Below are 27,218 nucleotides of genomic sequence, written 5' to 3' on the forward strand. Positions count from 1 at the left end.
TTTTAATGGCATTGAACTTTTTCATTCTCTGTTCATGGAGTCTTCATTCCCTTCTTTTATCCTGTTTTCCTGTTCCAATAAGAATTTTATTTCTTTAAAATAAATTTTAAAAAATTAGATGGAAATTCTAACAAGCATTGATTTTTAAAAATGCTTTCTGAAAGATATATTAAATTTTAACTTTTTGTGTAAAATATTTCCGACTACAAAAAGATGCATTTGTCAGAGGTGGTTGATATAAGATCGTCATAAAATTAACTTTATTACTAGATCAATTTAACGTATTTGGAAAATCGTACTTGAAGTGTAGGAAGATTAAAAAAAATAGCCAGGTAAGAAGGCTGAGTTACTTTAATAGTTTATTTTTGTCCCATGATTTGTTGTTTTATATCACTTAAAAGTGATAAAAATTCATTAAATGTATAAATGTATTAAAATACGTTTTCATAAATAGTGTTGGAAAGGTGGGAATCTTTGGTAATGAAAGGGATGATGGTCTTTTTTTTCTGTTGTGCTCACTGTGTTTGATCCCTATCAATATGGGTTTTTAGTGATTGTTTTAGCTCTAACTTAAGCAGTAAGTGAATACTCTTATTTGTAACTCAGGCAAAATTGAATTGGGTATTTGAAATAGAACATGGGTATCCCCTGCAAAGTTCTGTTCTGACTTGAGTGAGGTTTTTTTTTTTTTCCATCTGATAGTTTTACTTCACTCCTGCCATTTGGTCTGGGGATCACATGGCTCCAGTCTGCCTGGCTTCAGTGTGTCCTTACACTCTGGCAGGGGAAGGTTCTTTCTGGGATCACGCTAAACGTGGTATGTGAGATGCTTTGGAGAGGGAACTTAATCAGGTACGAGCCCTGTGGCCAGAGGCCCCCAGGTCTCCCGAGCTTGGATGTGTCCTGCCAGGGAAGGAGGTAGTCACGTGGCCTGTGGCTCTCCGGGTGTTCACCGCGGGGGCTGCCTCACCAGGCTCGGGGACTCTTGGGAGTGTTGGCTGCTAGCGTTTTCGAGCCCAGCTGGGAAGCGACGCATGGCTACTGCTGGGTCTGGGGCGGTTGCTTGCTTGCTAAAGATGGATGATGTCTTCATCCAAAATGAGCAGGATTTTCAGGAACCGTTAAGACATTTCTTTTACTCCATGCAAATCTAAATTTAAAACTCTACCTCATCTCTTTCTTAGCACTTAATAACTCTTGGTTCTCTTATATCCGTGTTGCATCGTGAGCCGTATCAGATCCGCTTTTGGTAGCAGAAGAGGCATGCATGTGTTTGTCAGCGGAGTAAACTTCTGAAATCTTCTCAAACAGTATACTTCCGCGAACGTGTACTGATTTCCTCCTGTGTTCCTTGATCTTACTGTGCTAGCACAGAAGATTCTTATTAAAGGTTGGAGCACATAGGAAAGGAAACATACAGAGAATATACAGGAAGGAGGCTGAAATGGAGCCCTGGCTATTGACGAGGTGGGCAGGAGAGGGCAGGGCATTCTGTTAGTTCTCTATTGCTATATAACAAATTCTGTCAGAACTCAGAGGCTTTAAAGCAGCGAGCATCTGTTACTCATGGTTTCTGTGGGTCTGGAAGGTTCTGGCCCTGGGTTTCTCTAGCAGTCAGGCTTCTGTAGGGGCTGCGGTCCTCTGCAGTGTGGCCTGGGGCCGGAGGAGCCGCTCCCCAGCCGGCAGGAAGGAGCCCCCCGTTCCTGTCTGGCACTGGGCACCGGGGTGCCGGAGAGGGGCGCGCAGAAAGCTTCTGCCTTCTGTGATCTGGTCTCCGCGGTCGGACACTCTCTCTTCCACTATTTTCTGGCCGATGTGAGCAGGTCAGCGAGGCCAGCCCACGCTGAGGGGAGAGAATTAGGTTTCATCCTTTGAAGGGAGCGTCAGGGTGTGTGGACTCTTTGTAAACCACTGCAGGCATCTTCGGGGGTGGGGAAATGGGCACGCTTACAGACTGACTTCTTAGGAACGCGCTGCAGCCTGTTCTCTGGCCGGTGAGGACACGGGCTTTCCTGGACCGAGGTGTTCATGCACTGGTCCAGTTGTGAATAAACCACAACTTGTGTCCACATCCATCCCTCGTGGTGAGGTGCCTCAGGTGTTCTCTTCATGAATGGTTTTTAGGCTGTTAAATTATACTCTGTTGTCAAGGAAGAGTTCATTCAACTTGTAAGCATTTTCATAGAAAAGTGACTTTTTTCTTTGTAGGATCAGGTACTTTGTCTTGCGGTCTCTGTTACAGATTGCAGCTCCACATAGGGCTTGGTGATACCTGGTTCAGTTAGGTAATATGTAATGGTAAGACTGCTCTTTTCAGTACAAAGTCCAGTCGGAAGTAGTAGCTGGAAGAGGTCGGAGTAGTCCACTGGCTTCCATTTATTCCTGTCACACTCAGCTCCTAATAGGCTTGTAGGAAGTCTCACCTGCCTTACCCTGTCCTTTTGGGAGGAGGCAGTCCCTACAGTAGGATCTTAATGACTTCTGGAGCTCATCCTTCTTTGAACTCCCCAAAGGGAAAGGTCAGAAGACCGTTGGGAGTTTTTGTTCGTGCACGTGTGTGCGCACCTGCCGTGCTGCACACACGTGTCCTCGCTGCGACTTTCCTGTTGGCCTGGTGCCAACACCTGCTGGCTCCACACTGTTCGTACCACTAATGGGGCGAGTGCAGGACGGGTGAAGGGTGAGATGCCGTGGGGTGGGGGCAGGGAGAGCTGGCTTCTAGTGTCCTGGCGGTGAGAGCGTGTCTGTGAGCTCGTGTGTAAGAGTGTGAGCATGCACGAGCCTGGCTCAAGCTCGCTTCACGCGTCCTCATTAGAAAAGAAAAGGGACGAAGAGAGAAGTGCAGAAGAGATCGGACTGAGTGAAGAGTGTAGCCCAAGGCGGGCAGAGGAAGCAGGAAAGATGGTCCAATAACTTCGGTTTCTCCAGTAGTTCCTGAAGTGCTTTCTTTAAAATGTGAAAGAAACTTCTGTGAGCACTGGCCACCAGGTGTCATCAGAAGGCTGCTGTTGATTTGTTTTATTTTGTTCTTAAAAGTATATGAATTAAAAAAAAAAAAAAAAAAAGACTGTTTTCTCTCTTGTAACTTTTAAAAGACTTTTCAACCGTAGCAGGGAGTCTTTCAGTTAGAGCAGGAACGTTCTTTCATGACGGATTCTCGGTGAGTGAAATTGAAGATGATAAAGTTACCTGCAGCTTGCCTTCCTTCCCTCCTTCCTAACATCCATCCTTCTTTCCTTCCTCCCTTCCTCCCTTCCTTCCTCCCTTCCTTCCTTCCATCCTTCCTTCCTTCCTGTCAAGGAACCAGTTGAGAATCTGGATGAATAGATACTGTAAATGGAATTGCCTGTTTGAAAACCTTTGTGGGACAGTGAGGATATGTGTTGAATGGTAATTGATGGATTTGTATAGGATACATATATATATATATTTTAATGTTTATTTATTTTTGAGAGACAGAGTGTGAGCGGGGGAGGGGCAGGGAGAGAGAGAAAGACACAGAATCTCAAGAGGCTCCAGGCTCTGAGCTGTCAGCACAGAGCCCGACGCGGGGCTCGAACTCACGAGCCATGAGATCATGACCTGAGCCTAAGTCGGACGCTTAACCGAGTGAGCCACCCAGGCGCCCCAAGGATACATATGCTTTAAGAAGATTTGGTTAAATAATATATCCCATTCCTTTAGTGTAAACACCTACCAGGACTTCTGAATCTTGAACCCTTACTCTGGGAGGATAACTGAGACTCATTTTCTTTCTGCAGACAAGTACCAGATCTTTCAGAAGAAACCAGGGTTAGGCCTTACTTGTCCTGAGGGTTGGCAGTGAGTCCCCTAGCCACTCTGTTCCTTTGCTTTGTTTCTGAGAGAATTAAAGATGCTTTCTGGTTGGCTTTCAGTGAATGTTTGTGGAGTGAATGAGTGAAATTTGCCTCCAGAAAAATGAGCTCTTCAACTGTTCCAGTTGGGTGAGGTTTGAATTCTCTCCCCCGTCTCCATTGGCGATTTGGTACTTGTTCTAATAATCTTTCTGATGAAGGCTTTTCTTTTTCATTTATATTAGCATAAACTTTCTCATTTCTGTTTAAGCCCCTCTAGACCACTTGAAGATATTTATTAAATGATCTTGCCCTGAGTCATCCTGGTTATGGGCTGTTGGAATGCGCTCTGCCTATATAGTTTCTCTACCTGTGATGCGTCCTGCGTTCTGTAAAAGTGATCATCCGGAAGGAGTGTTGTGTTCCAGTGACGTCCCATCGACACCACTGAATACGTGCCAACTCTCAGTTCAGAGCCTTGTGTGACGTGCTCTTGGTGGGTCCTCTGCTTTTGTTTCCTGCCGCTGTGTAGGCAAGAGCCAGCGGCGTGGCTGTCCGGGCCGCTGACGGTCGTGCGTGCTTGCGTCTTGGGTGTGGAGCGGCTTTGCCGAATCTCGCCCTTCCACTTGAGTGTTTCACCCTTCCTGCCTGCTCTGTCAGAAAAAGAAAACAGCAGTTTTTGTTTCCTCAAGGTTTAGCTCAAGTGATATTTCTGCTCTTCTGGCCAAATGTTCTGCTTGGCACAGGATTCCCTTGCTCATTTATACAGCTCTCGGTCTTAGTTCCTGTCGCCCGTGTTCATACGTGGTCTCGTGTTAGAGTTCCTGGGCGTGTGTGTCACGTGGCTCCTAACAGAACACGAGCCTGGCGAGGGCAGAGATCGCGTTTGGAGCTCGGTAGTTCCTGTCCTGTGGTAGGCACTCAGTATGTATTTGTTGAGTGTTTGATGTTCTTTCTCGGTGCAGTGAGATGTTGCATTATTTAATTGGGGAATAGCAAGTATAAAAATATTCTCTCCTTTTGTTTTAGAGTTTTTGGAGCCCTTATATAGAAGATAATAAAGGGTCTCAATACTGTGCTTCTGCATATCAATGCAGGTGTCACTCTTGTGTCTTCAAAAATGTGTTAGTCAGGTGCCATCATTAGAACATTCCTTCTGATTAGATGTACGTGTGTGAGTCCTCCCCAAGTTCGTGTTTCTTGAATGCATATGCTTCTGGAGAAGAAACTCCTCCAGTGTCCATAGTGAAGGCGGTAGTGGTGCGCCAGAGTGGTGTTGGAAGAGGAGGAGATGGTTGGACTCAACATTGAAAGGAAGGAAATTCATACCACTTTAGACAAACCGTTAAAACCCGTTAAACATAAAGTATGCAACGGACGTTTTCAAACACATGCATATACAGACATATACAAAAGTTGATGGAGTGGTGTATTGAATTTCCACGTCACTGTCATCTATCCTTCATTATTATCCGCACATGGCCTCCCCGTGCCCCCCTCCTGGACTATTTTAAAGTATCTCTCACACTCTTTTCATTTTATCTCTAAATACTTAGAAAGGAGACATTTCTTATATCACAATGAGGTATTTGTTTATTCTAGTACCTCATATGTGCTTGAAATTGTTCTAGGCTCTTGGGATATAAGGGTGGAAAAAATAAACCATGCCCTTACTTTCTATCATGGGGAGACAGAAAATAACCAGAACAGGAAAAAAATTCATGTCATCAAAATTTAAAACTTTTGCTTCTCAAAAAACATTAATAAAATGAAAGGGGAGAAAATATTTGTGAAACATATATCTGACAGATGGTTTATCTTCAGAACACATAAGTAACCCCTCAGCTCAGTAGAAAATAGACAACCTACGTAAGAAACGGGCAGAAGGCTAATGAACATTTCACAAAGCACGTAGCAAGGTATTCAGCACCATGACTAGCCGTCAGGGAAATGCAGATTAAAACCATACACACCTACTAGAATGACTTAGATTTAAAAGACTGACAGCATCAAATATCGGTGAGAATGTGTGGATCAGTCAAAACTCTTGACATTGGTGGCTGTCCAAAACAGTGCAGCCACTCTGAAGGTCCGTCAGATGGTTTCTCACAAAGTTAGCGTGCACGTTGGTCCCCGTGGTCCAGCCTTGCTATGCCTAGGTATTTCCACAAGAGGAATGAAAATGTATGTTCATGAAAAGACTTATTATGAAAAGAATATTCAGAGCAGCTTTATCACCATAGCCGCAGAAGGGGGAAACAGCTCAGGTGTCCCATCAACAGAATCGTGGTGTATCCATGCAACAGGATACTGCTCAGCGCGGAAGTGGATGCCTCGGTAATACATGCAGCAAAAACACTGTTGAGCAAAAGGCCGACTCTTCTTCCCGCAAAGGCCTGTTGTCTGGTTCCATTTATATGAACATCCAGGCCAGGCCAGACTGATGCATTATGGAAGAATACTGGACAGTGGTTGCCTCAGGGAGGGGGAGTTACCAAGGAGTGAGTGGGAGGGGCAAGGGACGATTTTCTGGAAAGATGGCATGTTGTCTGTCTCGATCGGAGCACCCTTGAGGGACCCCTTGAAGGTCTCTGGGCTTCTCTTTCTGGTGCCTCTGCTCTCTCTGACTCTGCCCTGCAGACTTTAGCTGCCTGTCCACTCTGTGGGAAGACTCCTGGGCCCTGTCTGGGATCCCTGCCTGTGCTGTGGCCTGAGTCCTTTCTCCAGGCAGTAAGCTGGGATTCGGACCCCCCTTGTTTGTATCTCATCTCTCAGGGATCACTGTCCCTTGGTTTCTGATGTCCAAAGTCTTATGCTGTTGTTTCAGAGATTTTGTCTGTTTTTTCTTTTTCGGTTGTTTCACGCATGAGAGTAAATCCGGTCCCTGTGATTCTTCTTGACTAGAAATAGATGTTCTAGAAGAGGGATGTTCAAGGTTTCCATTGAAAACAAACAAACAAACAAACAAACAAACAAACAAACAAATATCTTTCCCTTTACAATTAAGGCAGAGAATTTGTGTTATTCTCTGCTATAATTCCAGTATCTACAACCAACAATACTTGGCATGTAGTGGGCACTAAGTGAAGTTTTTGGAACAGATGCATGATTCATTTCCCCCCTCTGTTTATTCTTTGATTGTGAATGTTGAATGGCAAAGCCAATGCTTTATTTACAGGTCCCTTGTCCCTTTCCTAAAATGTCCCTTGGAACCACTGGTTTCTTGATTCTTTATAAACAATGAGTTCTGTAATGAAACTGGTTTGGGAAATGCATATGTGCTGAGAAATCCTGTGGTAAAGAAACTTTGGTTCAAACTAGAGTTTCCTAAACGTATTTGACTAGGGATATGTTTTTCTTGCCTAAACATCTATTAACCTCTTAATTTATATGTTCTGGATCACATACTGGAGACATGGTAAATACTTTATAAGTGTAATAAAACTATATGTTACTGTGCTGTAATACAATAACAAATACAAGATGTTTTTGTATCGTAGATTATATGTGACAAATTGTGTATTTTTAAGCATCTTTGTTGAGATATTCACACACCATACATGTTATGCATTTACACTGTAATTTAATGGATTTAAGTATATTCACAGACATGTGCGACCATCACCACAGTACATTTTAGAACGTGTTCATCTCCTCAAAAAGAAACCCCGGGTCCTTCAGCAGTCACCCGCTGTGTCCCTCCCCCAGGCCTAAGGAACCACTCATGTGCTTTCTGTACCTGACATGTGCCTATTCTGGACATTTCCTTTCAAAGGAATCCTATGGTATGTGGTCTTTTGTAACTGGCTTCTTACAGTTAGCATTTCCAAGGTTCATGCGAACTGTCGGCATGTCAGTTCTTCATTCCTTCTGGTGGCTGAATATTCCATTGTGTGGATGTGGATGTACCTCGTTTTGTTTTTCCCATTAATCTGTTGATAAACACTTGGGTTGTTTCTACCTCCTGGCTATTACGAATAATACTGCCATAGACCTTTGTATGCATGTTTTTGCGATGACCTATGGCTTATTTCTCTTGGGCATGCACCTGGGAGCAGGATTGATGAGCTGTATCGGAACTCCGTAACTCCGTAACTCGTGTTTCGTCTTGTGAGGGTCTGCCAGACTGTTTCCAGAGTGACATCCCATTTTACACCCCGCTACATTGCAGGGGTGTCCTCTCTTTGCGTCCTCACCAACACTTGTTATTATCTGATGCTGGGCTTCTAGCTATCCTGATGAGTGTCCAATGGGACTGATTATGATTTTGATTTGCATTTCTCTAATGGCTGTTGATGGAGAATCTGTTTTCCTGTGCTTCTTGGCCATTTGTGTATCTTCTATGGAGAAATGTATATTCTCCTTTGCTCATTAGAGTTTTTTTTCTGTTATTGAGTTGTTTAAGAGTTTTCTCTGTATTCTGGATTAAGTCCTGTGTCAGACCGTTGATTTGGAGTATGTTTTATCTATTTTATGGGTTGTCTTTTCCCTTTCTTGAGGGTGGCTTTTAAAGCATATGGTCATTTGAAGTTTTTAATTTTGATAAAGCCCAATTTAGCTACTTTTTCTTCTGTTGTTCATGCTTTTGATATGTGTGTGTGTGTGTGTGTGTGTGTGTGTGTATTTATTCATTCCCCACTTTTAGCAGAGTCAAAGCAACAGCCTTCATTTGGTTTGTCATTGTTATGAAAAAAGTAGTTAAAATAGTTAAAAATAGTTATCATTAGCTTTGAGGCCATAATATGTGATGGTTTTTTAGTCACATCAAATCAAATAGCATTTGGCTGAAAATTCCAATCCTGGTGTAAAGTAAATGGAAAATGATATGTTTTAATTGAATTAAATAGCATAATGAAAAATAAAATCAATATTATTGATTTTAAAGCATTTTATTCAGTGAAATTCTTTTCTCCCCCCAAAGTTTGCTTCATTAATCCTGCTCCCCTGCCGACATTCCCTTTGCCATTAACCTTCAGACGGTACAGCAGGCCTGTTAGGTGAGGAAACTGGTGACGGACAGTGGGGACAGGAGTGGCTTTTCATTGGCAGCGGGTTTGAGCAGGAACAGTGACGGCGAGAAGAATGTGCACGTTGTTAATTAGCATATGTTTAGAGTCAAGGTTAGGCTCTTTGCTGTAGGGGGGAAGGAGGAAGCAGTTGTTCTTAAATTCTGTTCCTTTTACCCTGGGGCTTGGGCTTCTGTTGGGAGGCTACCGAGGGGAAGGCCCGACTTCCTGGCTTGCCTCTCAGCAGTTTGGTCTAATATGTTTCATGGATGGGGGTGGGGGGGGGGGCGGGTTCACAGGAGAGAAATTTGACAAGAGGGCTTCTCTGTTTACAAACAAGTAAACCGAAACATACCGGTCAAGAGAATTGAAGCACGGGAGTGTGTTTGCAGGCTGGGTGAGAACACTTTCAGTCGGAGATGCCGCGGCATCGCTTCCTGCGTCAACCGTGTCCCTGAGTCTGACTTCACACTCTTCGTAAGGATCACACGTGGGATCAAGTTCGTCTCAACGGAAAGGAAATCTTGATGCTGTGGTACCTTTTCCGTTCAGTGTGTCCCTTCATGTTGCTGGTGGCCTAACGTGTGCGTGTTCTTTCCGCTCCGAGGTGTAATGCCGCGTTTGCTCTCTTCGCAGGTTACGAGTGCCCAGGGAGCCGCCCTGACGCAGGACCTTCTTAATGATGGATACCGAGAAGAAGCCAGAGAACGATGAGGATGAAAATGCAAACAAAGAAGCAGGAGACTCGAGAGATGTCTCATCTCATGATGTAGATTGTGGGCCTGTATTTGATGCGGTAGCAAATTCCTCTGAAAACTGCACAAGCAAGAGAGGTTTTTCAGAATCCTCAAACCTCGGCAGCGTCACCGTGGAGCAAGATGGAAATAAACATGCTTCCAAACGAATGAAGTTATCGGCCGAGGCAGAGCACCTAAAGCGTGAAGAGCGGGGCGCTCGCGGGCTGGAAGCTTCTGAGAGCATGGTCCCCGAAGGGCACGTCCCGTTGGGTGAGGCACTGAAGGAGACCCTCCTGAATGAACGCCCCGATGGAGGCACGAGTCTCCCCAGTGCCTTCTCCCCGCCTCCCAGTTTCAGCACCACTGATGCTGTTTCTCCGAAAACAGACACCGAAGAAAAGTCTACTCGGGAAATGGTTTCCCTTGACCCGGGAAGAGAATCTCCTTTGCCCCTGAAAGAGATGAGTGTCAGTTGTACTGTTGGAAACGTAGATACGGTCTTCAAGTGCGACGTATGTGGTCATCTGTTTTCCTCCTGCACTGACTTGGAAAAGCATGCCGAGTGTCACCTGCAGCCACCTGGGGAACACGCCTGCTGCCACTGCAGCCACAAAGCAGAGAGCAGCGCGGCGTTGCACGCGCACGTCCGGCAGACCCACAGGCCGCAGCGGGTCTTTTCTTGCGATCTCTGCGGCTTTCAGTGCGTGGAAGAAAACCTGTTGAATGCACATTATCTTGGCAAAACACACCTCCGGCGTCAGAATCTTGCTGCTCGTGGAGGATTTGTACAGATCTTAACAAAGCAACCCTTTCCCAAGAAACCTTGTTCCATGGGAACAAAAAGTGTTCGCCTGAAAGCGAGAGCTTCTAAGCCAGTAGCAAAGGCTAGTGATTCACAAGGATTACGAGACGTTGGAAGCAAATTTAAAGATTTCAGAGGGGACCTTTCTCAGCAAAGCGGAAGTAGCAGTGAGCTGCTTGTCGAAATGACGCCGTCCAGGGATCCTTCGTCAGAAACAGTAGAGATTGTTGAAGAAAATGTAACTTCTCTTGGCATAGCTCGAAATCCTGAAAACCAAAGTAAAACTAAAAAGTTAGCTCTGGTCAGCTCAGAGGGTCTCTTAGATAAGGTGGAATCTTCCAGAAGCAGCCTACAGGCAGCGCACGGTATCAGCGCAGGCTCGAGACCAAGACCTGAGCGAAACGTCCTCACGTTGGGCGGTAGCTTCCGTCGACGAAGCGGCACTTTTACTTTAAAGGGCCAGGCCAAGAAAAGGTTTAATCTTCTAGGAATCAGTAAACGAGCAACTACTGATGCGCAGAGGGTGTTTATGAAACACTTGAGAACCCAGGTGAGAACAGGTGACGCAGAGTCTGCGTCCAGACACGCAGAAGCGAGTGGCGGTGTCCACGGTCTGTGTGTGACTTCCCCAGAAACACGGGACCCGAAGCGGGACAGAAGCAGCTCCCATCTCGCGTGCTCCCTGGACTCTCCCGCCCAGCAGACGTGTCCTTGTACGGACTGTGCTCAAGTAGCTACAGAAAGGACGGAGCTGGAGACCCGTGGGGAGGGGTGCCCCACCGGAGACGTGAAGCTTTGCCGCCAGGAGCGTGACTTTTCCAGCCCGTCGAGGAGGGACTCGGACAAGCATTTGTATGACAACCAGCACCAGCACACCGCCAGTGTCCTCAGTTGTAGGCACTGTTCGTTTAGTTCCGAGAACGAACCAGGTCTTACAGACCACATGAAGGAAAAGCACAATATGTGTTTTGTGTGTACTCCTTGTAGTCTGTTCTTCTTGTCTGAGAAGGACCTGGAGGAGCACAGAACAACTGAGAAGCACGTTCATTTATTGGTTCAGCCAGAGGCTTCTCAACCGCGTAACAGTGATTTGGTGTTACAGTCTTTACCCTTAAGTACTTTAGAATCAGAAAATACAAGAGATGCTCTGAGTGAGTCCGGTAAAGCAGCTCAGGAAGAGCCCGTTAAGTCCAGGGTGAGCCATGGGCATGAAGTCAGGCATTCCAGTAAGCCTCAGTTTCAGTGTAAGAAGTGTTTTTATAAAACAAGGTCTTCCACTGTCCTCACGAGACACATAAAGCTCCGGCATGGTCAGGACTACCACTTTCTGTGTAAAGCATGTAATCTTTATTCGTTGAGCAAAGAAGGCATGGAGAAGCACATTAAGAGAAGCAAGCATCTTGAAAACGCCAAGAAGAATAACATCGGCTTGAGTTTTGAAGAATGTATTGAAAGGGTATGTATAGGTGCAAACGATAAAAAGGAGGAGTTTCATGTTTCTGGAAATGGCAGGATAGAAGGCCACGTGGAAGGTGCACAGTTACAGGAGCATGTCTGCCTCGAAAAGAGCGTGCTGACTACCAAGGAACTGTCACAGTCCGGCGGAATGACCAAAGAAGGGGAGGTCACTTTGACCGCCACCCCAAAGAGAGGGAGACCGAAAGGTAACATCTCACGGACATGTTCTCATTGTGGTCTCTTGGCCTCTAGTATCACAAACTTGACTGTTCACATTCGACGAAAGCACAGTCACCAGTACAGTTACTTGTGCAAAGTGTGTAAGTATTACACCGTAACCAAGGGAGACATGGAGCGTCACTGTGCCACTAAGAAGCATAAAGGACGAGTAGAAGTAGAAGCCAGCGGCAAACAAAGTTCAGACATCATTGTCGGCCCTGAGGGGGGTAACCTTGAAGCCTGTAGAAAGAGTGCCACGTCAGCGGTTTCAGGGGAGCACGCTAACAAGTCCGCTGAGTCAGATGCCTCTGTTTCAGAAAAGCCAGGAGCAGAGCGTGGAAATCCAACTGAAGTCGAAGTGGCAGGTGTGTGTCATTCTGCAGATGGGGAAGCTGACAGCCGTCTTCCTGATAAAAAGGAACAGATGTGTCTGGAACCGGAGGGCCCTGTCCAGCAGGGGGACGCTACGGGTGTAAGCGATAATAAGTGTGTACACTGTGAGTTTAGTGCCCACTCTTCTGCTTCTCTAGAGCTGCACGTAAAACGGAAGCATACAAAGGAATTTGCTTTTTATTGCATGGCGTGCGATTACTACGCCGTGACCCGTCGAGAGATGACGAGGCATGCAGCCACAGAGAAACACAAGGTGAAAAGGCAGTCTTACCTGAACTCTTCGGACATGGAAGCAGGTTCTGCAGACGTGCCCAGGAGTATCATCATATCCAACGAGCAGCATCAGCAAAATTCTGAGGAATATCAAGTGATTTCAGACCAACCGTCTGAAGAAATTCTGAAATCTAGAAGTACCGCTGATTGTTCTGTTTTGGATGAGAATACTCATCTAGGTGTGGCTAAAGTACTCCGTGCTCCCGACTCAGTAGAAATTGAGACTGGAGACGAATCTAATCTCAGTGAAGAGCATTCCTTCTGTGAAACTTTCCAACAGCCCCTTGCCAAGGAAAAAGCTCTGAAACCCGAGGACGTGTCCCTTACTGTTTCCTCTGATTGTGCCTCCCCGAGCAGATTTCAGAGTGAAAATGCAGGAAGCTCAGCTTTGGATTATGAGCCAGTAGAGAGAAGCCACAGTGTGCTGAATGACATTGGTGGTCCAGGCATGCGTGGCGAGAGTGATGTGGGACGTGTGGGCGAGAATGCAGGTGAAACCCTGAGCAAACGTGGATGTCCTGGAGGTTTAGGGGGAGGGCCTCTGGCTGAAAGCACCGTCCCTGTTGTGATGACAAGGACGGGACAGGAGTCAGACCTGGAGAGCCGTGGTCAGAACGACGTTGGAAGTGTGCAGAGTTCAGAGGACTTGAAAGATGGTACCCAAGAAGACCCCGTTCTAGAGAACAAGGAGATTCTGATGAATTCACAGCATGAAACTAAAATTATCTTGGAAGAGGATGGTCTGGCTTCTGATAGCACAGTTGAAAGTAACGATGTGTATGAAACTATAATCAGCATTGATGACAAAGGACAGGCCGTGTACAGTTTTGGCCGGTTTGATTCTTCCATAATAAGAATAAAGAGCCCTGAAGATGGTGAGTTGTTGGACCAGTCTGAAGAGGGTCTCATAACCACAGGCGTGAGGATCGGTGAGTTGCCCTTAAAGGACTGTGCCCAAGGTGTGAAAAAGAAGAAATGCGAAGGTAGTTCCTTTGGTGAATCCACACGAATTCGTTGCGATGATTGTGGCTTCTTAGCAGATGGTTTGAGCGGACTGAATGTGCACATAGCCATGAAGCACCCTACGAAAGAGAAGCACTTTCACTGTTTACTGTGTGGAAAGTCCTTCTATACCGAGAGCAACCTCCACCAGCACTTGGCTAGTGCTGGTCATCTGAGGAACGAACAGGCCAGTGTGGAGGAGCTTCCGGAGGGAGGGGCCACCTTCAAATGTGTCAAGTGCACGGAGCCCTTTGACTCAGAGCAGAATTTATTTCTCCATATTAAAGGGCAGCACGAAGAGCTGCTTCGGGAGGTGAATAAGTACATAGTGGAAGACACTGAGCAGATCAACCGCGAGAGAGAGGAAAACCAGGGGAACGTCTGCAAGTATTGCGGGAAGATGTGTCGAAGTAGCAACTCGATGGCATTCCTGGCACACATTCGCACTCACACAGGTACGTACGTGCGAGCAAACCTGTGTTTACCTAGAGAGTGCGAACGCGTGATCCAGTTGGCACATCTGGTCCCATCCGAACGTGGAGTCCTTGGGGCGTTTGCCTGTCGACCTTCCACCTGGCTCCCGTCACCCCGCTGCGTGGCTCTCTGGGCACCTGCCATACGTCATCGTTGACGCCTACCATTTCCAAAGTTAATTAAGCCTTAGTGATTCCAAGGCAGGCGATTTGACAGCGTTCTTTTCATTCCATCAAGAAGCCTTGCCCCTCTGATGCCTTTGTTAAATTCCCTTCTCTGAACAGCTTTTCAGTTGTTTCTGAGTCCTCGTTTGGTTTTTCCAAGGTACTTACCAAGTGGCACTGTGTGTTTCAGAGGACACATTAAATGGCTTTTGAGGAATGAAACAATACAAATTTTCTTGGAATTTTAGGGATTTAAAGTTACTCATTGCCAGATGGTTTATTTCGAAAAGTGTAACTCCCAGGCAACAAGATTCTCCTTCCAAGGGTCACAGTTAGTGAACACTTTCCAAAGTTGCTATGTCGTGGGGATTTGGTTTTCACGCAGGCAGCACCTGATTCAGTCCCTGCTCTGTCAAATGTAGTGTTCCATTTTAATGTTTAATTTTGGGTGGAAATTTTTTTTTAAACTTTGTGTGTGTGTGTGTGTGTGTGTGTGTGTGTGTGTGTGTGTAAAAATGCATAAGCCACTGTTCTAAATTTATGTAAAAATTCACTGCACTGTTTCTATAAACCTGCCATACATTCTTTATTTTAAATAGACAGCTTTTCTAAATCATTGTGCTCTGCTTAGACAAGTTCTGTCTTCATGGTTGAATTTATGAGTGGATTTGAATAATAAATTCACATTTCAATGAACATATTTTCATTAAAACTGTAAGGTTTATTTTACTGTACTTTTAAATAATGGCTTATTATTAAAGCTATACTTTAAATTCTTGCAGTTTTTGAAACTTAGTGCATGGTTACAAGGAGGAAGACAAAAGAGTGTGAAACGTTGCTAGTTTAGGGAGATTAAAGACAGATAAAAGTTTTTCATTGAAGAAAGTACCGGGGCAACCTGCGTCAGATTAATCTAGGTAAATACAAACATTGTGCGCCTGGTGCTGACTCTTCCTAGAGGGGAGCTGTTGTCGGGGAGTAAATTCAAATACTATTTGTTGGCATTATTAATACCTCTGTCAGCACTGTGCTTGCAGCTGGCTTTGTGAAATGATAGGGCTTTTAGAAACCGGGCTTGTTCACGTGTGTAGAAGGTGTGTACTTCCTCAACATGCCCTCTTAAGGCAGATAAAACGGAATAAAACTCAGAAAAAGATGCTAATGGACCTCTTTTTAGAATTCTTTATGCAACTGTCTGGTCAAGACATGTTGCTTATAATTGATGTGTCCATTACTTGAATTCTCTTGTAATTATAGTCAATAAGTCTTGTAAATGTGTTAAAGCTCACTAAAAGCATACAAATTCAAGAACAGAGTAAGGCTAATAATTTAAAATAATCAATGTAGGCATTTCAGCACTTAATTTCCCTTGTGTGTTGATAGCTGATCATTCTTAATCCATTAAGATTTATTTAGTCGTTTACAATGCAAAATAGGTTTGCACTGGTCACTTGTGCCATTTGAAAACGTCCACTAGGTTAAGTGCGGAATGTAGTCCATTAGTCTTCCTTGACTATATGTATTAATTGCATTTAAAATCAAGTTAATGTGGATGTGAAAGTGAGGTAACCATCAATATGTGACAAAGTAACCCTACTTATATAAGTTACATCATTGATTCTAACATTTAGTAAAAGTTAGCGTACTTTTTAACATCTTGTGTTGGGCTCATCAGCAAGTACATTTTTATCGTGTTCCCTGGCACCACGGAGGAGCCCTCTTCCTGCGGACACAATGCCAGTCCCACGCTTATAGCTCTGCAAGCCACTTTTCGGGGGATGTTGCTCTCCCAGCTTTAATCCAAGGTCTTTTTCTTGGGGCATCTGAAAATGAATTGCTTTTCTGATACTTTGCTTATGTCCGCGAAGTAGTAATGCAGGGGCTGTTATTAATGGTTAACTGGAAAAAGACTTACTCTTCCAATCCCTGTTTTCATATTTTGTGATTTACTCTCTACTTCATGTAGCCTTTCCTTCCCATCCTTAGCACGATGAAAGCAGCACTCTAAGAAATAAATGAGTTTTGGTTATCCAGAATTGTAGGAAGAAAGCACCCCAGAGTTTTCCTGTGCCTTTGCTCGTGTGAAGTCATCGGCGTGACCAGGAAGGGCAGTGTTGCCTTTCCCAGTACATCAGGAGCCCAGAAACAGTGGTGCATTTTCTCTGCTGCATTATTCCGTTGGCTAGAGCTTTACTTTCTCATAACGTGGCAGGTGTCATTCAGTTAGAAGACTGTCCGAAGCCCTTCATTTGGTGCTCTGAGTGCACTGGTCACTTGTGCTGTTGGGAAATGTTCACGTGCAGGGAGACAGAGGGTTGTGTGGGCTCGCTGAAAAATTCTCAGGCTAGGGCTGGTCACTGGTGTTGCACTTAGTACCTGTCTGGCGGTTTAGAAGCTGAATCAGCTCGAGAAGAGGTGGTGAGGTGAGGTGGTCTGTTGATTCTGAGCATAGCCCGAGCAGGGGCTCTGCACTGGTCAGTGCCGGTCTCTGCGCTGGTCAGTGCGGGCCCCTTCCGGACCTGGCCCCCCGGGTTATTGACCGAATGAGGGAATGAAGGGTGGAAGGGAGTGTTCAGTGTGTAGGGAGGGTTGTAGAATGGAGGCCGTCGTGGCGAAGCATTGGATGATGGGTTCTATACATCGTACTTCATTCTTTAGTTTTAGTATCAAGTTTTAGTATCGCTTTTTACATGCTGTCGTCACATCCGCGTATGCCCGGCAGTTAGCAGTGACTGATGCCGAGGAGTGCCCGTGTAGGTCTGGGTGGAGAGTTTTAGTTTTAAAAGCCTTTGGGATTCTTTTGGTAAAATTGTAAGGGGCCAGAAAGCTAGAGTCCCTTTTGTTTTTCCCTTTCAAAACCTCAGAGGGGCGCCTGGGTGGCTCAGGCGGTTGAGCATCCGACTTCCGCTCAGGTCGTGATCTCCCGGTTTGTGGGTTCGAGCCCTGCGTCGGGCTCTGTGCTGACGGCTCAGAGCCTGGAGCCTGTTTCAGATTCTGGGTCTCCCTCTCTCTCTGCCCCTCCCCTGCTCACATTATGTCTGTCTGTCTGTCTCTCTCTCTCAAGAATAAATACACATCCACTCTTATGTGGATCCTGAGAAACTTACTAGAAGGCCATGGGGGAGGGGAGGGAAAACAAAAAAGAAAGGTTAGAGAGGGAGGGAGCCAAAACATAAGAGAGTCTTAAAAACTGAGAACAAACTGAGGGTTGATGGGGGGTGGGGGGGAGGGAGGGGGGGTGCGTGATGGGTATGGAGGAGGCCACCTGTTGGGATGAGCACTGGGTGTTGTATGGAAACCAATTTGACAATAAATTTCATATTTAAAAAAAAATACACATTAAAAAAAATTAAACAGGCAAACCCTCAGAGGCCAAATTAAAAGGAAAAAAACCCAGTGGGGATAATGCTGTTCCCAGGGATGGAACTATTTAAAGTAATATTGACAGTTTATAATAATCACAATACACTTGTGAAGAAGACAAAGGGAGAAATACATAATTTTACGAATTTTGCCTTATTAACAGTATGCCTGGCTTCATCTTGGGATGTGCATACCAAGCCTAAAACTGGAAACATTATTGGAAAAAAGAGGACTTTTTTTTCCTTATGCAGAAAAGTATGATCTCCAGTTCCCTGGAATTTTTATGGCATAGAAAGGAGATGTTAACACAGCCTGCTGTGAATAGAAGATGTGAAAGATAGTCAGGACCTCAGTGATTTCTGCATGAAAGCAGTCAGCAGAGTAGCTCATTTATGTGCTGTCAGCACCCTAGCAGTGAGCGCCGAGACCTGGGGGAACTAGAGGTTTTCACTGAGGAGCCTCGTAAGGAAACTTGGAGGGTCTGTGCCCAGCTCCTGTGGCGGGCACGCTGACTCAGGAGGGACTCATCACAGGGTCAGTGCAGGGGGCACGCCAGGAAACTTGAATCCACAGGGTACCGTAAATTAGCCTTTCACCCAAATTGTAATGCAGATATTGAGAGAGCTTTATTTTCTTCGGTTGGAGTCCTGATGTTATTGTTAATTAATAATTTCCCGAGTACCTTATTATCTTGAATGCATTTCAGTTTAAAGTACAGGTAAATTGGTTCTTCTCACTCCCGTCTTTTATGTGTCCCTTTATAGAATTCTGCTTCAGATGAAATGTTTCCAGGTAGTGTTAGGCTTGGTTTTATCAGAATCATTTAAATAAACTGTAGTTTCTAATGTGATTGATAGGGTGTGATCACTGTGAGCTGTGGTCTCAACCTGCTGTTGACATTTAAACAGATAAAGCTGACTAGATACAACCATTCAGGTGCTAAATATATTTTACATCTACTTCTAACAGCATGAGTGGAAGTATTAAGAGATCTGGCTTCATTGTCATTGAGCTGTGAAGTATTCAACCTTGTCTGCCCGTGCTTAGTACTGTTGACTTTTTTATTTCTGTTGGAAGATTAAAATTAAATGCTTCACTTTTTTTGTCAGCTTTTGGGAGTTAAATTGAAATTTAAGACTCTAAAATTTTTTACTGAGCGCTTCAATTTCAACAAAGTATTCTTGGAGGATTATATTTTTCAAGGGCACTGCACAAAGGTTCATTGATCAGATGTGATTTATTGCAATTTTTTTATTTGAGCTCTTTTTGTATATTTATTGAAGTTCCCATACTTCATATTCTGTCTAACTATATTGGAAGAGATACTTCGCCAAATAGGTACTAAACATGCTACGAAAGATCTGGAAGCATATTGTTCTGATTCTAGGCTGTGATTTTTATGATTTTGATTTATTTGTTTGAGGACTTAGCGGTTAGAAAATTGAAAAAAATGGTATCTACCTGTTACACTGAAAGGAGTGTTGCTCTCACGTGGGTACCGATTATCTGTTAGTTAACTATGTTCCAGTTACAGTCTGTCTGTTACCAACACCGGGTTTGTTGACTCTGAAATTAGTTTGCTTTCTCATTTTTGAGTATAGGTTAACCTTATTTCTTTATGCAATTAAAGAAAATTGTTGGTACTATGCTTTTTAATGATGAAATACTTGTTCTTGAGATCAATAATAAATAAAATGTCAGTACTTCCTGGTTTGCAGAATCATCACAGATTTTTGACTATAAAATGATCATAAAAGCAGACAACTTATCCATTGTGTATTCTTACATTGTGTGCTACCAAAATAGTAATATAGTGAATCACTTGGGATAAATGTCAGAAAAAAATCTGAAATGCCATTCTTAATGTGAATAAATTGAAAGCTGCAGAAGTAGGAGGGAGATGGCCACTGAGAAATGCATTTGATGATAAATATACTTAAAAAAAATATCAGCTACTGTGTATGCATTTGTGTTTTATAATGATCCATTTTAAATGTTGAGCGACTCCAAAAGATATTTTTGTGAATTGGTAGAAAAATATTTGAAATTACTTAGCCCATCTGATACACTTAGCACTGCTCAGCGGCATCACGTTGGACTTTAAATCTTAAGAGTGTTATTATTGAAAGTTAGGAACACTCACTGAAACATTAAAGTCTTCTTGGTGGAATAATTATGGAATGCGGGTCTATTCCAGTTAGAAAGGAGAGCAAGTACTCCATTTTGGGGCCAGAAATTTCTAATCGGATGAAAAGTGTGATTTAAGATCTAGGCCTCTCGTTAAACTATCAGTACTGTGTTATTCAAATTCAAATCATATTTTATGTTAAATTTACTTAGGATCAAAACCATTCAAGTGCAAGATATGCCACTTCGCAACGGCTCAGCTTGGCGATGCCAGAAACCATGTCAAAAGGCACCTTGGGATGAGGGAATACAAGTGTCATGTCTGTGGGTGAGTAACCTGAAACCATCTCTGCCCTGGTGAGCCAGGAAGCATGTGCGGGATAGCCATTGTTTCAGAATTCAGAACTGATATGAGTAAGAGTGGCTAAAATTATGCATGCGTACCCTCCTTTCCATTGTTATGGTAAATTCCTTAAATACAGTTATGACATTCTTCTCCCACTTCTAATCCTCTACTGCAGATGAGCAATTTTATGGGCTACAAGGTCAATTTGAACCTGTAATCTGTAAATTGACTAAATTATAGGATGTTCATTCACATTGCCAGAGAGAACTGTAAATTCCATTTAAAGACATAAAAAAAATACATAATACAGCTTTAGGAACGTATATGTATTTTTTTTTTTCTCTTTTGCCATACTGCTTTAATTTTTAATCACCTTAATGGCTAGATATCCCGGACATATCCCATAAAGAGAAAGGCAGAAAAAGATTTAATTTCAGACAACTGGTCACTGATTGTTGCAGAGATGAAGCTTAAATAAACAGTGTATAATGTATGTTTTTGTGTAACTTTATTCCAAAACTTGTTTGCCCTTTTTAGTTAATGACTCTTCCTCTAAAGAACCGTTGCCGGTGTTAAGCTGTCCCTCAGATGTGTTGCGTTTAATAGGAAGCACTGAGATGCCTTAATGCACAACTGATTAATTTAGCAGAAATGTTTAAAAGGTTTTAAAATGCCATGACATCTATGGTATATCATAGGACATTCAGAGCTGGATTTTAATACCCTCTCTCTGATTAAAAATATATTTTAATGCTATTATGCTAGAGAAATTAACTAATATGTGTATCCTGTGAAAACACTTTCTGTGAAACCTGAGAAACCTGCCGTTCTCATGGCCGATTCCCTAAATACTACAGGCTCAATTAAATTATGCACTGTGCACATGTTATATTAGGTTTCCCTTTTTAGTGGAAGATTTAGTGGGCAAATATCTTTTAAGTCAAAAACAGCCTCTGTCTTTTGTTGGGCAGTCATGTCATGCCAGGATGCCGTTGCATTTTTTGACCCTTAAGATAGTTTTACAAATAACTTTGCAAGCAGTTTTATTAACCACGGTCTGTGATTTATTCATTGGCAGAATTGATGGCTCAGTAACTTGCAGCTAAAGTAAATGAAGATGAACCTTTGCCCTCAAGCCCCCTGAAGATCAGTGGGGAATGAGTTTTGTTGCCACTGGCTTTAGCTGCAAGGGTTGAGTGCCAAATGGTTCATTTTAATTGCTCTAGGTCTTGGAATTTTAAAAGATACCTCATTTATTGTTTTTACCGTATGAGTTGTAGGAAAGAGGAAGGCCCTGACTCCAATGAGAATTTGCTATTAGATGGCACTAAGCAGTTTCTTCCTCAGATCTTCAAAATAATTGGGCAGTTTTCGCGTGCTCTGTTATTAGAAATCTAATTCCTCCTTTTTTTTTTTTTTTTTTTTTTTTTAATTTTTATTAGGGCTACTAAGTCTTGGGAAAGAGAAGAAGAAACTTTTTCGGAGACTAGTTTCTGACCTAAGTAGCATCAAAAGCAGTACAGGATTGGTTGGCTTTGATTGCCCTTTTTAAACCCACTTGGCTCATTGCTTGTTACCGCACACCACTGACATGTGACACTCGTGGTCTATTTGCTCGATTCCCAGGATGAAGAGTTATAAATACATAGAGATATATTGAGTTGTGTGCTGATGCCACAGAGGTCTGAATGCATGCACGGGAGCGGCAATCTAGATTCCAAAACTGTGTCTTTGAGAACGATGGTAGTCATTGAATTTTATTTCGCTTTGAAATAATAGTTGTCTTAATTTTTTGTAAGTGAAATTTGATTTAAAAGTTATAGAACAATAACTTTTCTAGGGTACATATTGTCACGGTGACGCTGAAAGTTCTGAAGAATTGTAGTAAACCCAAGAAGTGTTTGTCTGTGGAGTTGAAACGAGCAGTTTCGATGAGTTAGGTCTAACGAGTTAGAACCCTCTCAGGGGAAAGAAAAAGTATTGTAGGGCGTTCTGTATTTCCTGTATTTCAAACGGATAGGGCAGTAGGTAGGTTAAAAACTGCAGTGAGAATCATGATAAAAAGCGAGAATTGGCCGTCAGGTTAGTGGCAGTAGCATCGGTACATTAACACTGGTGACAATGTCAATTCATTATCATTGATGGCTAAATAATCCTGGAAATGCTCAGTGGACCTATTAGTTCCTGAACATAAGCAGCCCATGCTGCATTTCTTCATTAGCTTTAATTGCTATAAATTTTACCTTTTAAAAAAATCATGCTTTAAAAGGTGAAGTGATCTTTCAGGAACATTAACTCTATAATTTTGTCACAAACAGAAGGCCCTGCACTGTGTTTTCTTTTCTGCAGTACTTAGGATCTTCATCTCTGGCTTTTAGAATTTTATGAATAACCTTTTCGTTACCTGAATTGCAAGAAAATAAACTGCTTTTCGAATAGTTCTGACTGACTAATATATAAAAACAATGGAGCATTTTAAAAATGAAATTAATACTCACCATGTTGTATTCTTTTGTCCTAGTAACTCTTGCTTTTCTTGAAAAAAAAAAAAAAAAAAAAACCCTCACATTTTATAGCGAAATTGATGGAAATAGTAAACTGCGCGTTTTGTTGCATTGAGCACGTGAGATTCTTTGTAATTGGTTTTTCATGTCTGCCTTTCTAGAAGATTGTAGACGTTCATCAGATAGGTTTCTCGTGTACTTTTGCTAAGGCTTGGCTGAAGAGTTGTGCGTTAGCTACCCCCTTAACAAAGACTGCCTTTTAAAACTTTTATTCCAGTTGTTTGCACCTACGGTGATTTTCTTTGACTCCTTAAGCTCGGTTTTAAGATAATTGTCTCCATTTCATCAGCAAATCTTAGCTAAGGTGTATTATGGATGTAAGTCAGTTTGACAGAAGTAGCTGAATGTGTTAGACGTCTAATTCCTATCAGGTAGCTAGGGTTCAGAGTTCAGGATTTAAGTTTTGTTTACCTATGGTTTATATATGTGCCTCCGACATGGTAAAAATTTCGAAAATGTATTGCTTTGCGCTTCTTGTTTTAAGAACCTGTTGTTGATCACTTTATTTAGAAGCCTTTTGTTTTACTTTCACTTTTAAGAGGAGGAGTTTTTGAACAATACAGTTTCTTAACGTTTTTCTGACATGTGAATGTGATCTCAAGTGGGGTTTTATAGAGTATAGGTTGTATTTTTATTCAGCACTTACTGGGTAGTTCACATGAGCATGTGCTGTGGAGCTGACAAGGGTTAGTGGGGAGAGAAGAAATAATAGAGCATCTCTCTGCAGAAGTTAATCATGTTTGTTGGGAACATGTGTTTAGAAATAAGTGAAACACATATTTCCCTAAATCAGTGATTCCTACCTTCGACTACTAAAAACACAACTTGAAATCTCGGTGGCTTATAGACCCCATGTTTCGTTAAATCTGTTTAAATTTACGTCTCTCTGTCTCTGTGTGTATCCACAGATGTAATAGGGTATGTGATCCTGTCCATAATAAATGGTATTTATGCGGTGGTGTTGTTTGTTAACATTCACTTCATTTGTTGATCTCATAGTGTCATGATATTGTTCATCTCATGTTTATTATCCCCATTGTACAGATGGTAAACTTGAGATTAAAAGTATTTTTAGCGATGGAGTCAAATTATGTACTGGTAAGAGTAGACCACGGTTTCCTTACTTTTAACTGTCCCTTTATTTTTTTAATTTTTATTTAAAAATTTTTTCTGCTTTGTGCATTATCTGTTGGTTTGTTATTGACTTTAATTTGTACTTATTTTTTTCTCTCTAGGTTGTTTTCCCCAGAATGTAATAACTGTAATTTACCTACCTCCTTCCATCCCCTAACCAATTTTGTTTTCTGCTTTTGCTCAGGTTTATGTTCTTTTGAAAACTTGCTTGCATGGTAGTTTCCTTCAGCATTCTGGAATTCAGTCTGTTTTTGTGTCTCTTTCTCTGTTTCACTTTCTCACATTAAAGCATTGTTTTCAGTAACTTTATCATTCTTCCCCTTTATTGTGTATGTGTTGGTAGTCTATTGCACTTGAGTGGTTACAAATTGAACATCGTATAATAGAATTAAGTGCCAGGACAGGTGAGAATATTCTTACCTTTTCATTAGGATGAGAGGGGTGAAGATTGATCAGCTTTGGTTACTGTGTTTGTTTTTTATGATCAGTTACTTAGGGAAAAAAAAAAAAAAAAAAAAAAAAAAGGAGTAGCAGACCAGTAAGCGGCCTGTGATTTCCACCAACCTCCTAAGTGCTCGCTGGCTGCTGCATGCCGTGATTCACAGAGACCCCAGTACGCATAGTCTGGGGATTAGGTTATTTTCTGAAGGACTTCCCTGTGTCTGGTCTTGAATCTTGTGTGTTGAGTTAAGTAGTAGAGTAGAATTTACCTAGTCAGGAGAGAATAAGGGCATTTTCTTAAGTCTGTTACATCCGGGTTCATAAAAGATTCTAGACATTTTCTATTGTGTATTGATGTGCTTATGAGCTGTTTATTCTTATTTGGTTTAAGAAACCTTAAATAGAAAGTTACTAATGCAGTAAAACTCTTTGTGTGTGTGTGTGTGTGTGTGTGTGTGTGTGTGTGTGTGTGGCATTACCTAGTTTTTGTGCATTAGAAGGGATCTCTATGTAGATGATTATAATGTCACTTTCTGACCTTTGCAGCTTGAATAATTGTAAATCATTGCTTCATAATGTGTCAGAGAATGTCTGTACTAGGCAATTAAATGGCAGAATATAATAGACCAAATTATTGCCTGTCATGTTTTCAACAACACAGTTAGTATTTGAGTTACACTTAATCATTACGTGCATTAGCAACTTCATTGGAATCCAGCTTCAGGCTGAGCATGAAATACATTACATTATTTAAACCTCTAATGGTACAAGTCATTTATTTGTGTTGAAGTCTACAACATGCAGAGTTTCATAAAGCAAGGAACACTTGAGAGCTTAATTTATCCAAATCAAAGTCTAAATGCAGATAAACACAAGTGGCAAAAATTAGTAATTTTTATAGGCTGGAAATATTTAAAAATACATGGTTGTGGGTAATTGTAGGCAGCAGGAATAAATTAAAATCACTATTTTTAGTCTGTTCTGAGAACTAAAGCTGTGTATACCTAAATCATTAAAAGCACCATGGAATTGCATTTTTAGCTGAACAATTAATTACACCCATCATATCTACAGATGTATCCAGCCAGATAACATAAGCATTTGGTTTGACTGGTTGTTTTGGTTAAAAAGATATAGATAGAAAGAGTTTGTTTTATGGTCTGGCATGAATTATGCTTGTAACAATGTAAAATGCAGGTTCTCTCAGTTTTGTAAAAAATTTAAATTAAGATTCAAATACTCTTATTTTAGAGGGTATATTACATACTTTATGTATATAATATATTGATGCTTTTTGTTTGATGATATATTTTTGCCTTTCGTTTGAAATTTAAAAATGCCACGTAGTGATTACTGTCTCTCTTCCTGTCAGCGAGGAATATAAAATTAACATTGTTAGTTTATTCCTCTGGTGCTGGAGTCCTTGAAGTCCCGTTTAGTGAATGATCATTGTCTTAGATTTTTTATGTCCAAATCACTTTGTAATTTGAATGTCTAAAAGACATCTTAGTTATAATATTAAAATAAAAAAAACACTCTTTCTCAGATACGGATTCTAGGGTATTTTACAGGGAACTCTTGTAAATCCAGGACAGATTTGGGAGTGAGATTGGGACAGTGGAGGAGATGGTGAGAGGCTTTGTCACCCCCACGCCTTACTCTCCATTTTGTAGTGGTGTTTTCTTGAATTTTCGTCATGGAAGAGGGGGTCATAGGTTTATTTCGAGGCAGTGTCTATCGTCAACGTGTAATGAGATAGAAACACAATATACGTTGTCATTTCTTGGTGTTGTAGTTGACAGCATTGGCCCAAGATCTTTTTCAGTGACAAATTCCTATCTCAGTGACTTTTTTATTTTTTGCTTTATTTTTATTTTAAGATGGTTCCGTGGTGATTTTAAGATCCAGTTGTGGAATCTCAGGATTCTTTAGCTCTCCTGATCCATATAGTGGAATAGGGGGGGATAGCCAGTCTTCTGGTTTCCTTTGCCTGTCCTGTGATTTCTTTGCGGGGAGGGACGTTAACCTGTTTTCTCCTTCCTTCTTCCTGCTCATGTGGTTCTGAAAGGCGTTCACTTTCTGAAAGGTTTTGCTCTTTGATTTGTCTAAGTCTGAGTAAGAGGAGGTGTTGGAAGTGTACATAGGAGGGAAGCATAACCAGGTCTTGATTCAGGTCCTGTAGGGCACACTCTTGAGAGTGTCCTCTCTGTGCGGACCCAGTGACCAGCTGGTGCAGGGGCCTTGCCAGGGCTTTGCCATCATGTGCTCCAAGCAGGAGAGACAGACGTGAAGAGGGACGCACGAGGGGTAAGAAAGAGCAAGGGACAGAGGTCTGCAGGGAGTGCTTGGCTCTGCTTAGAAACACCAGGAAAGGCTTCCTTGAGGGGTTTGAGTTGGGTCTTAAAGGATGAGGACGTGTTCGCCAGGCTAATTTGGACAGTTTCAGTAGATGGAGCAAAAGAACAAAAGTAGTGAAGTGTAGAATAGCATGACATCTTAAGAACCTTGCAGGAATTTCCTGGAGTATAAGTGGCTGATGGGGCGAAGTGGAGGGTTTTAAAAATACTAAGTAAACAGTTATGGAACATCAATACATGCCACTGCTGTTGGTCTTTAGGGCTGAAATGGCCAAAATAATAGCCGCTTCAAATGGAAGGAGAAAGCTCAGGTAAAGACACGTCCAAGTCTCGCTGGACCAATTCGGAAGGTTGCGTTTCGTCGGGTAGCCAGCACTTGGGACGCAGGTGAGTGGGAGTTAGGTAACCAGGGCAGCCCATTCCAGGCAGGGTTTGGGGGTGTTCAGTACCTGTAAGGACGGTAGCCCCGCCACAGTTGAGGTGGTGAAGCAGGGAGGACCTCCCTGGGGGGCTGGGCGAGGCGGGCCGGGCCGGGTCACAGAA

At 42.6% G+C, this 27,218-nt stretch overlaps 1 protein-coding gene across 1 annotated transcript in view; it reads left to right on the forward strand.

Moving 5' to 3' along the window:
* The window catches only part of ZNF407 (zinc finger protein 407), a 453,180-nt gene that overhangs the window by 18,057 nt on the left and 407,905 nt on the right, over window positions 1-27,218 (forward strand). The window contains exons 2-3 of the mRNA XM_060611858.3: window positions 9,458-14,160; window positions 20,047-20,161. Of these exons, the coding sequence (XP_060467841.3) occupies window positions 9,501-14,160; window positions 20,047-20,161 (4,775 nt within the window). The 5' untranslated portion in view covers window positions 9,458-9,500. The remainder of the gene's footprint in view (window positions 1-9,457; window positions 14,161-20,046; window positions 20,162-27,218) is intronic.

The sequence above is a fragment of the Panthera onca genome, chromosome D3, assembly GCF_046562875.1.
Source record: "Panthera onca isolate mPanOnc1 chromosome D3, mPanOnc1 haplotype 2, whole genome shotgun sequence".
NCBI lineage: Eukaryota > Metazoa > Chordata > Mammalia > Carnivora > Felidae > Panthera > Panthera onca.